Below are 12,622 nucleotides of genomic sequence, written 5' to 3'. Positions count from 1 at the left end.
ATGTACATTAAGCGTCTACGGGCGCTGTGTTGAATGATACAGAACAAGAAAAAAAAAAGCCATATAGCAAGGAGGGAGGCCTGTACTGGTCTGGTTATGGAGGAGAGAGGGGGGGGAGATATAGTATTATAAGTACATATAGGGCAGTTTGAATATTCCATCTGCTTCACAATCATCAACAACATCATCATCAGCACCACCGTCATCAAAAAGTCAACTATGGGTTTTTTTTCCACCAGCAATGCCATATTACCGTATATCTGTATTGTAGATTGTCATATATGGTGTCCTGTCCTTGTTCTGTTAACCATATTCAGTGTGAGGCATGGTACATAAATAGTGACTCTATGACAGCTGATAGGAGAGCCAGAAGTGGTCGGTCTCACAGGGAAAATGTGCTTGGTCTCTGTCAACAAGTCCAGTAAAAGTGGAGTTTCTATTCTAGAGTAGCATACATTCCAGGGTACAATATAATGGTGATTCCGTGGAAGTCGTCAAATAACCGTCTTCATATAACAAGAGAGAGAGAAAAGTCTTTGATAGGTATAAGCATTTGATTAAGCACTACACTTCAGTCCTAATTAGAAAACAAAAGAACACCTCTCTAGTTCAAGGAATGTATCAGACACTGTGGGGGTGGAGGAGGGGTGGAGGAGTGGGGGGGGGGGGCAGTTACAGGAAGTGCTAATCAGACAGGTAGTTTCATCGAAAGAAAAAACAAAAATAAAATAAAAACATTGTAGAAGAGGAAAAAGACAACAAAGACAAGGGGCATTCAGACCACAGGAGACAAAACAGGAAAAAAGTTGCCGTCACTTTTGTGTAGTGTCCAAGGACGCTTGCAAAAGTCATTAGGTCCGTCTCGCAAATCCTTCCCCAAAAGGAAACTGTCCCAAAATCTCTCCTTCATATAGTTCTCACCTTCTCTTGACTCTGACGGTAGTATGTGTTTGTTTTTTTGTTTTTTTTTCTCTTTCATCTTAAATAAAGTCTTTGTTATAGTGTATTCCTTCAATTTTCCTTCATCATCCTCCTCCTCCTCCTCCTCCTCCTCCTCATCATCACCGCCATCCTCATCATCCTCATCATCCTGCCTTGCTCCGGTGCGATTGGGGGGGGGGGGGCCGTTAGTCTTTGATTACAGCGTGGGCGTCCAGCCCCTCGTGGTCGCCTAGGTTATGGTTGTTAGGGTGGTTAAGGTCGTTGTTATGATGGTTGGGGTCGTGGGTCAGCGCGGGGTCATGGGTCATGGGCTGGTCCTCCTCTCCTACCCACAGATGCACTACGGCCAATGAGAGAACAAGAGGCAGATTAGCACCACTGACCCAACACACCCGAGCCCACCCCGCAGTACACATACACACACACGCATACACATATACACACACACCCTCAGCATTGTATCATACGGCCTGTAATGGATGGACTTGATATTTGAGACTGTCAGCTTTTCCTAATGGACCATAGCCAATTGTGTAAAGACTTTAAAGGGTAATTTCACCCAAATTACAATACAAAACATTTTTCTCACTTACCTGTAGACATATACAGTCACAGGCCACTTTATTAGGAACACCTGTGCAATCTAATTCAATGTAATACAACAGCTCTGTTATAAATTCTACATTTATGAAGTTTATACATTTTCAATTTTTGTTAACATTGTCAGAAAGGTGATAATTCTACTCTATGTTTATTATTGAGGTCATACTAAGAGGTGGTGATGTACTGAGGTGCATGATATTCACTGGTGTTCCTAATATTTTGCCCCTTTCATGTATGTTAATGGAGTGGACAAAATATTAGGAACGCCAGTCAATATAAAGCACCCTAATACACCACCATCACCCACTATGACCTCAATAATAAATATAAAGTAGAATTATCACCTTCATGGCAATGTCAACAAACACTGAAAATGTATAAACTTCATAAATGTGGAATTTATAGCAGAGCTGTTGTATTGGATTGCATTAGATTCCACAGGTGTACCTAATAAAGAGGCTAGTGAGTGTAGTTATAAAGACAGTTTTGGTTAAATTTATCCAGGAGGCTCTGATATTTCTGCTTCCATCCCAATACAATGGAAATAAATGGAATTTCATGTATGCATGTAAAACATGTCTAAACTTTCCAGTAGCAGTGTCCCTGTTACTCCAGGTAATCCACAGACCTGCAGTCAACAGTTTTAATGGGGACTATTTCTTTGGTAGAAAGTAGTCCCGGTGACAACTTAGCAGAGGTACTGTTGGTGGATTCTCTTAAATAACAGGGAAACAGTTTCAGGAAGGACTCTTAAAGTGTTTATTAAAGAAAAGAAAAGAAAAGAAAAGAAAGAAAGAAAAGAAAATTCCATTAATTTCCATTGTATTGATGTGGTTGCCGAAGTATCAAAGACAAAAGGAAAATGACACCCGAAGTACTGGTATAGCCAGATACTGCTAGAGATAAGTGAGAAATTTGTAATTGGGTAATTTGGGTGACCTGACCCTTTAAAATTCAGTTTCAATACATTACATAAGCTGTACTCATTACTAAATTAACACAGACAATAGGAGCAGCAACAGAAACATCTTCAGCTCAGTGTTGCTTTTTTAAGAATTTCACTATTATGTGTAAATCATATACTGATAATATACTAATACATGTGGTTAGATAATAGATATGTGTTTGTTAGTGTCTAAACATACAGGGTTGACACAATAAATCAGGAACACCTTAAAATGAAATACATTCTACACAATAGCATGACAGATGAATGCAAACAGTTGAATCCACATATATATTTGTAATGAACAGTATAAGCTTTTTAAAGGTAGCATCGCATTCTGAGGGGTTCCTGTTATTCTGTCCACCCTCCAACCAATTGTTGTGAATAACTATTAACAAGTTAAGAAGCTCCCTCTTCACCTAATAGGCAAGGTCAGCAGATTTTTTCATTAGTTTCATCAGGTCTGACACATTGAGATGACTACATCTCCCATTTATTTTCTCCCTAATTGTATTTCTGCGTCTTCTGTACACAGGAGCTTTTACACTGTGAGGTTGTGAAATCAATCATCATCTCTAAAATGATATGAGACGCTAACACATTATGGTTATGACAACTGGAGTAGTTTCATACTTGTTCCAAGCAAGTTCTGTCGGCTCAGTAAGTGTGACGAGGGGTGGGGGGAGTGTGACGCCGGATGAGAAGTGAAGTGAGTAATTCTAATAAAAAAAAGAAAAAAGAAAAAGTTTTAAGACTCGGTGAGACAGTAAGAAATGCATAACTGTAATTAGGTCCCACAGTAGCGGCCACTAAATAATACAACTTGTCGCCCCCCTCCTCCTCCTCCTCCTCCTTCGCCTCCCTCCCACCCTTTCCTAGACTTTCATTCCCTCAGCAACTTCTTAGAAAATTATTTTGCAATAAAAACGCCACCCGAACACATTTGCATGTCATGTTCTTTTAAAGTGGCGTTATGAATCTGACAAAACCAAATTAAAACACGGGGTTTATTTGAGCTGTGCTTTTTTTTTTTTTTTTTTTTTTCACAAGGACAGAAATGGATATCAAAATGAAAGGAAGTCCCGGCATAACGGAGGGAAAATAAAGCGCTAATAACATGATAAAACATCTCCTCGATTCAACGCCGAGTAATAACTCTGCGGCTGTCTCCGCATAATGCTGCCAACATTTACTTATGTCTCATATGGGCTTCTGATTTTAATGCTCCATATAACTTTGCTTCAGATGCTTTCCAGTGATACTGAAGAATCATTTTTACTGTAATGATATTGGTAGAAGAAGAAGTGTTTGAAATAAAATCCTGGAATACATGAACTCAATCTGATTCCTACTAACGCTCACTTATTTGGAGCCTAGATCAAACAAATCATCATTAACGTAACGATCTGTAGGTGTGCAGTATGTAAACTGGAGAGATGAGGCTCTCATTGCTTCTAACTACTCTTTTCTCATCACATCTCACATTGTAAGTCTTTACTGGTGAATAATATGCTGTAATACCAACTTTCACCACTAGATGGCAGCCTAAGACAGTAAATAAGACATTGAGGCCTATGTATTTAAACAGAGCACTAGACCTGTTATTCCCCTATTGGGGAGGTTCATTTTTAACAATTCTATAGTTAAAGTATGCAATAAAATAAGAAATTCATTTACCTGAACACATTTTATTTTAGTATCAAAACTGTCAGTAAACATGATTCATTTGCTACCCCTATAATTTGCCATTTTTAAGCCACCACACTTAAAATAAACCAAAAATAAAGTTTCCTTGTTTTGCAGCTTCAAAAAGTGTCTCGTCTCTCCCCAAGGGCACTTCCTGCCTTTGACTTCCCTGTAAAGAAACTTCCTGTAACGAGCTCCAGATTAGGCCCCATATTTGATTTTCACTGTTCATTAACTAAGCCACCTGGAATGTTATTATTTAAGCACGGTGCTCCTTCTCCCCAAACAACTGCCGCTGCGAAGGGGGAGAGATTTCCTGGCCAACTTTATAGATTTAGCATAACTTCCCCCTCGCAGTTTTTAATTTCCCATTCGGGCAAGGCGGCAGATGCACCTCGCAGACACAGAAAAACCTGCCTGGCATTCATTTATCACTTGAATGCAAAGGCTTATCTATTTTGTTTCCTTCAAAGATTTTCGGGCAGCTTCTCGGGGTTTCGATGCGGCGCGCATACGTGATGGCGACGTGATACCGTTCGAACCGCACCTCAATAGAAATGATACGACGATTATCAGCTAAGAGGAGCAGCAGAAAAACACCAATCTACATGCTCATATCACTACAATGCTCCTAAAGCAACAATATAGGGAGGGAAAGCTCGCCCTCTTGTGGCGTGTTGCGAGATAGCAGCTGGTGGTTGTTGGAGGGGAGAGGGAAAGGAAAGGAAAACATATGGCGTGAGGACACACAGCTCCAGGATCCATCCACTGTTAATACATGTGTCATGCTTAACAGAATGGATAAATGGGGAAGGAGGATGGAACAATGGCATGCCACTGCACTCTGAGCATGTGTCGGAGAGACCGCCATGGGATACAGTGGACTGTGTGTGTGCGTGTGTGTGTGAATAAGTGTGTGTGGTCTCAGAGGCATCACCTGACATTAATAGCAGTCTGTGAAAACATCACACAACAGGCACTCGCCAAGTAGACGCTGGCATTTTGCAGCGCGACACCCTTCGATTCTTGAGACTGGTACTGTGGCACATTTGAACAGCCTTTTTTTTTTTTTTTTTTTTGGATACTGAAGCTAAAACACATGACTGTGAAATGCTGGTGCCTTTGTTTTAGCGGCTTATTCTTTTCATCCCAAATGACCATTAGGGTTTAACTCAAATGTTGAAACTCTCCATTTAAAGTGTCGGTTTTACCCAAATTACAAAAAATAGCAATGCAGGCACTTCTGCTTTTATTTGCTCTATTTTTTTTTTCCTCCTTACACCCCAATACAACAGAGGTGGCTGGACTTTTTGTTTGTGGTCCTAACAGCTAAAAAAATAAATACAATTAAATATCCTTCTTACTTTGGATAATCCACATAAAACACTATAAACAGCTTTCAAAGGGCCTTTTTCTTCTTCAGAAAGTAGGACTGTGAGAATTCAGCACTACGAGCTCTGTGGATCGACCACAGCGACCAGGATATGTTTCTGGATAGACTCACTTTTTCTTTTTCTGAGCATAAGAAATTCCATCTGCTGTCAGATCTACTGGATTTTGGAAGCAGACATTTCAGTGACAGATCTGGACAAATAAAACCAAACACTATCTAGGCGAGAGGCCACAAGATACTTTAGAGAGGTCACGAGGCTTTCTCATCTAAACTTTTGAACAAGTTCTGCCACATTTTTATTTCTCAGATTTCCATGCGGTCTCTGTTGTCCTGGTGAATTGAATTATTCAAATAAAACATGTGTCATAACCGGACACATGCAACCGGTGAAAAGGGGTTCACAAGCTGTCATTGTTTAATTATGACCTAAAAGATTGTTAAAACCTGCACTAGAGATGAGTGAGAAAATGTCTTTTTGGGTGAACTGACTCTTCTAAATGACACTAATGACATTATCTCAGATGGATTAACAGCCTCTTCAGACCTGTCCTGAAGCTGATGGGGGAAGTCAAATCCTGACCTTCACTGAGCTACAGTACAGTATGCTGTGCCTGGCTGGCTAATGTCACATATTTCTTTCACAGTTATGTTGCAGTTCACTCTACAGGCATCAAAAAGTAGCCTGGCTGCAGTCCTCATCTCCATCCATATGGACTCCGACATAAAGTAGAGCTTTGTGGACCCTCAATGTGCCACTGAAGGTGGCTGTGGCTCCTTTGTTCCTTCTCCCAGGCATCCGGGCCCTACAACTAGCAGAAAAAAAGTGTTGTTCTTGGCACGGCCCCAGCTCATTGTAAAGCCCAGTATTTATAAATATGTAAATATGAGCGGCACCAGGCATAACACGGCCTGCTTGTATACACCGAGGAGGAGGAGGAACGCCGAGGAAGTGAGCGCACCGCTACCCCTCCACCACCCACCCCCCCTTTTTCCAAAATTGTATTTTTAGATGGTTTTAATGAATACAGGATGTTTATAGTTACCATTCCCTGTGATTCGCACAAAAGACTAGAAAAATCCACATCCACCCCTCGCGCCCCCTCCTCTGCACCCTTTTCCACCCTCACCCCCCCCCCCCCCCCCCACCCCCTATCCCTCAAAGCACTACTAAAGAAGAAGAAGGGGTGGAAAAAAATAAAAATCAAATTTTGCGGTGAAACGCAGCAGGATTGTTGTGCTCTCAGCCTGCTTTCGGCTCAGATCCCTATTAGACAAACAGAGTGTGGTGTTAAGGTGCAACAAAGAGTGACGAAAAACTCCTGTGTGTTTCGGGGTGGAGAGCGGGCGGGCGGGCGCACGAGAGAACGAGAGAGAGAGACGAGCGAAAAAGGTTCGTCGCGACGCCACATCAAGGCGGAACGCAATTTGTGTGTTATTTCTGTTTTGTTTTTTTTAAAGTCGTAAAAAAATAAAACAAAAGCCGCTTTCCATACGTGCACGGAGCGGGTAAAAAAGGTTACCTGTTTTCTGTTGTCTGTGATAATGTGTGTGTTTTTTTATGTGTGTGTATGAGTGTGTGTGATGACTCCATGTCAACTTGTTTTCTTTTTATAAACTCGGTTTTGTTTTGCTGCAAACTCTGGAGGTCTAGTATGAGGTGATGCGTATGACAGGATGGAAGGATTCAGAGGGGATGAAAAAAAAGGAAGTTAAAAAGAGAAAAAAAAGAGAAAAAAAGATTGCAGTTAGTGAAACACAATGAAGTGAATGTTAGTGCCCTCTTTCTATCTTTCGCTCTCTGTCTCCAAAAGTATTTCTGAGGCTAAAAGATTGCCGGTTTGATAATACCTCCGCCGAGCAATTTAAGCCCAAACACTCGGATGCTACAATCTGTCTTCTCTGCCTGATAGCGCTTTTCTCCCCTCTCCTCTCCAAATTACTTTCTTTCATATCTAATTATATTTGCTAATGATCTTATAAGAGAATAATGGAATGTGCTTGATCTATTACCTTTTTTTTCAATACATAAATACAATGCGGGGGGAAATGACTATTAGAGACAGGAGGAAATGTTTTTTTTATGTTTTTGATGAGAGGGAAAATGAAGCTGGGAGCTGCGGGGTCATTAATGGGCGATGAACACAGAGGTCATCTCTCACAATCTCTTCGACATTTCTCTCATCTGACGCCGCCGAAACAATCACAACCTCATCTGCACTCTCAATTCTGCCCCCTTCGACTTCAACCGTTCCTCGCTAATCTTCCTCATATCCACCTCAAGTCTCTTTGATCTCGTAATGGAAACTTTGAACTTTGTTAGGTGTCAAGTTGCTCGGTCGCTTGGTTTTTTTTCAAGCTGGGTCCTTTGCATACAGCCAAAAACCTTCAAATGTGGACTTTATTACAGGGGAACGCTATGATCAAGGAAATTCCAAGCCATTAAATTAAAAGCAAGATCACTGAAAAGTCATATAAACGGAAAGATTGTCGGTTAAACCGATGGTTTGGTGGCCTGTTTTTAAAGGGCACCGCACCAATTCTACACATCAAAATCAGTTTCCTCTTTATGGTCTGTGAAACTTGTTGTATAATGTCCTCTGTGGCTCTGGAGGAGCTTTGTCTAACTAAGAAAATACCACAGTGATATCTAGGGCTGGGTATCATTTAAAAAATGTAGACACGTACCCTTAAAGTGATGCCAATACCAAGTACGAGTACTTTATTTGATACCCATCAATTGCGACTTCACCACCACAGATGGGTTGTAGCTGCTGTGGAAGTGGGCCAATCACATGTCGCATTAAATCGATTGATTGGCTGTGAGCAAGTCCATACAAATAGTCTTATTTTCAAGCTTTGGGTGCAAAAAGAATGGATTGCAGGTATCGTTTGACGGGACACATTTCGATACTACTTGGTATCGATATATTTCGGTTGATACCTCAAAGGTATCAAGTACTGATAGCTAGCCCCTAGTGATATCACAAGAGAGTCCAAAATGAAGGGAAGCTATCCAGTTTTATTTAAACATCCATCTGTTGGCATGGTTTGCAGAAATTCTATATAAATACATGAACTTATTGTCCTGTTAGTGACCAAGTTTGCTTTGCTTTTTACATTTACAGACTAAAACTGTGTCTCTTGTGAGTCACCCAACTTCACAGAAATTCAAAGTGTATCTGATTCTTGATGATTGAATTGTTTCACCTCATTTAAGTTTTGTTTGTGTGCTCGTGTCTGTTTGTTGGAGGTGCCACCTGTGAACCTCCAAAGAAGTGCGTCTGGGGGTTTTTGAGAGTGTTTGTGTACCGACACTTCAAAAGGCCAGATTGAATTTTCAAAAAGAACCGACAGTGTCCCTCCATGACTTTTCCTGAATTCGGTTTCCGCACAGATTTCCACAAAAAAAAAAAAAATCACACAAGAATAAATAGTAGTTCTCATTATCTTCCTCTTTTCAAATGATGGCTTTCTGGGCTTCAACTTACACTCGCAAAAAAATCCATTGGCCTTTTAACTGAATAGCTCTTCTCTCTTTCTGTTGCCAAACCCCTGTCCCATCCTGTCCCTCCCTTGCTCCCCTCCTCTTAAGCCTCTTCTCCATCCTCCATTCTTCCCTCCTTTCTACCCCCCCCCCCCCCCCCCCCCCCCAATCCTCCCCTGTCATTTTTTTTCTCTCCACAGGCCCTGGGACAAGCCAAGCCATGACAGGCACTCTAAACCCCCTGCATTAATGGAAGGAAATGGCATTCGATCCCTGTTTGATCTCCTAATCATTTCTGCTGAAATGATAATTAGTGCCCTTTCAATCCTCCCACAGAGGAGGAGAAAGGGGTGGGTCGAAGGGGGGAGTGGGTAAATACATAAATAGAAAAGAAAAAATCCTCTTGCTTTTAGGACCCCAAATGACATCTCTGTCACCAAGTCAGGCTTGTTCATGACCAACAAGTGCTTCCCTCCATTGCAAATTTCCCATCCTTTACACACAGAGGAGGGTATATATACACACACACTCAGACACACAGAGACACAGTGCCTGGCGACTGCTGTCTGTGATTCTTTTCAGCTGACATAATCCTGATTGATTCGTTCAGCAGATAAAAACTGGGTCCACTTCTGCCCTTTTACTGGGGGGCTGGAACATAATACGGCCTTTTATTCAGCAACAATGTAACATAATGGCGTTGGAATGTGCAGGGGAAAAAAGGCCACATCTTAAATGCTTGTGACACACTGTGCTTTGAAAAAGCCTGTAGTCTAATGTAAAAGAGTGAGAGAGAGAGAGAGAGAGAGGGATAGAGAGGGGGAAAGAAAAGAAAGAGAGAAAGAAATCATTAAGCTGCCAGATTACCCATGTGCCCCGGTGCTAACAAGGTCAGATGAAGGCTGTTGTTTTGGAGAACTTGTTTTCTTTCTTTTCATTTCTGAGTGTTTTGCTATGTGTGTGTGCATTCTCAACTTTGTGTGTGTGTGTGTGTGTGTGTGTGTGTGTGTGTGTGTGTGTGTGTGTGTGTGTGTGTGCGTGCGTGCGTGCGTCTGTCACTCTCCTCTCCGTAACTCAACGTTGCCTTCATGTTCACACAAATAAATCGAGGATTTGAGCTCTCGAGTTACCTAACCGTCACTACTGTCCATCTTTTTTCTTTTTTTTTCTGAAAGGAATCTTTTGTTTGGGAGGGCAAGAGGAGGTGAGGTCATCTCATCTCCACACATTGTAGCCACTATTCGCTTCATAACCGGCTTTTTTTTCTCCTCCTCTTTTTGGAAAGCTTTGTACTTACATGAACTAACATCCTTTCCCTCATTCTCTAAGGTACAGACAGAGGCTAAAGGGCACGCCAGTGGATGTTTGTATTAGTGTCCTCAACTGTACTGTAGTCTGAGTCAGTCTGCTGTAGAGCACTGTACTGTACTGGAATGTGAACGTGTACTGTACACTTTGACAAATTGAGTTTGTCTGTTCCATCAGAGCTTGTATGCTTTGGAAAAACCTGCCAGAGGAGCACAGACAGCTGGATCTGCCTTTTATATCTCTCTTTACAGAGTTTCTTTAATGTGATGATCTGTTATTAAATGAGTTGTAGCTTACAGTACGGTACTTCGGAAGCTTTTTGTGGCTTGTATGTCAAAATGGTTTGTAAGCCTTTCTTACATTACATTTCTAATGTCTACTTCCTTTCCTAATAGCTGTCTTTTAAAAAATTACAACTACGATTTATTTGTTATTCTGCTGCTATTACTGTAACTACTACAAAGTAGAAGAAGAAGAAGAAGAAGTTGATATTTTAGAAGTTTGCATCACAGGATAATGATACACTGTGTATGTAATCCCTATGTGACCTTCACAGTTCAAATTCTTTCAAGTTATTGACCAATCTTAACACACACACACACACCATGTTTCCTTTGCTGGACATTACAAACTTCTCGGCCACGTCTCGCATTCGAAGCGAAATCACAAATAAACTATCCGACAGGAGAGAGCCGACGGACTTTCCTGCGAGTCACTCGTATTAATTGTAGGCGCTAATCTGCAAGCCACGGCCCTCCCAGGAGCGTACAGTGTTATCCGCACCAGCACGGTGGTGGCGACATATCTGGTTACTAATTCGGTGTGGCATGAAGCCAGCTGGGAGACGGGAAGGAAGAAAGAGTCTGTTGATCGGCCATTGAAATGTGTCCCCAAACCCATCCGTTTGACTGAGAGAGAGAGAGGAAGAAGAAGACAGACAAAAGGGTGATGGTGGTGGTGGTGATGGTGGTGATGGGAGGGGGTGATGACACAGTATGGAGGATGTAGATCACAGACGAAGGAGAAAATGAAGTAGAGAAACAGCAGCAAATAGGGCAATATTATATAGGGCAATATGTTTATATAGGGCAACAGTGCAGTGTGTTGCCCTGCTGAAGTCTATAATACTCATTCATAAAGACAGATAAAGAGAGGGAAGTAGAGTGATGGATCTCAACCTTGAAGAACGAAGGCAAAATATCAGACTTTCCATTAAAATATCGAAACACGGCAGTGTTCCCCCTTCTAGAAACTTCTTCTTGGACACAGGTGTAACCAGAGATGTTCTACCCAAGTAGAAGTACTGTGGCTTGACTGAAATTGTACTCTAGTAAAAGCCACAAGTAGCTGACTTAAAAGGTACTCAAAAGAAAAAAGTTACTTAGTTACTCCCCAAGGTTTTTAATCTGATTGGTTGGTTTTTGATGCAATGTATTTGATTGGTGCGCGGTCCAAGACAGGCTTGTTTTCTAGCACTAATAAATTATTTACTCAGTAACGCTTGAATGTACTAATGTAACAAACTACTTTACTTCATTTAAACCATACTTAAGTACAACTATAATTACTGACTTTGAAAAATACTCTAAAAAGTACAAGTAGCACCTCAGTTACGGCAATGTGAGTACTTGTAATTTGTTACTTCCACCTTTGGGTGTAACCAAAGCATTTTTAGGACTAGTGTGTCTCTCAGTATGTCTGAAAAGTTCCAGCAAAGTCATCAGTCTTAGTTTCTTCTAAGTAGTTTTATTGTGCCAAGAGTTTCCAGTCTCCAAATTAAGAGCGATATGTGAATTCGACATTTTTGGCAAGAACATGGAACGGTATAGGTTGTTAGAAAACAAATCTGTGGCTATACTGTGACTGTATCGTTTTACAGTAAATATTTGACTGGAGTAAAAGGGCCGAGTTAACAGTGCAAAGTATCAAATATACAGAGATCTGAACAGAATGACAGAAGAAAAAAAGAGAGATAAAAGATGTGGATTCTAAAGACCAAAAAGAAAAGGAGGAAGTCAGGGTCTCTTCAGCAGGAGATTAACAAGACAGACAGACAGAGGAGGAGAGTAATGACAACCCAGCCCCAGCTATCACAGCTATCATTTATAATCACAGAGAAACCTGTCGCTGTTTCCCATGGCGGGGAGGGAGAGGGAGAGGGGGGGGGGGGGTGGCGCAGGAGTTCTCTCGAGCTTCCAAATGTTACGGATAAATAAATGAAGGCAGTTTAGGACGTGAGGATGGAGGAGGCTCCAAGGGC

At 41.4% G+C, this 12,622-nt stretch overlaps 1 protein-coding gene across 1 annotated transcript in view; it reads right to left on the bottom strand.

Moving 5' to 3' along the window:
* Positions 1-1,127: 1,127 nt before the first annotated feature.
* The window catches only part of znf536 (zinc finger protein 536), an 80,952-nt gene continuing 69,457 nt past the window's right edge, over positions 1,128-12,622 (bottom strand). Inside the window, exon 4 of the mRNA XM_062417183.1 lies at positions 1,128-1,282. Within this exon, the coding sequence (XP_062273167.1) occupies positions 1,128-1,282 (155 nt within the window). The remainder of the gene's footprint in view (positions 1,283-12,622) is intronic.

This window comes from Scomber scombrus, chromosome 1, assembly GCF_963691925.1.
Source record: "Scomber scombrus chromosome 1, fScoSco1.1, whole genome shotgun sequence".
In the NCBI taxonomy this organism is placed as follows: Eukaryota; Metazoa; Chordata; class Actinopteri; order Scombriformes; family Scombridae; genus Scomber; species Scomber scombrus.
This window is presented reverse-complemented; position numbering and strand designations above follow the sequence as displayed.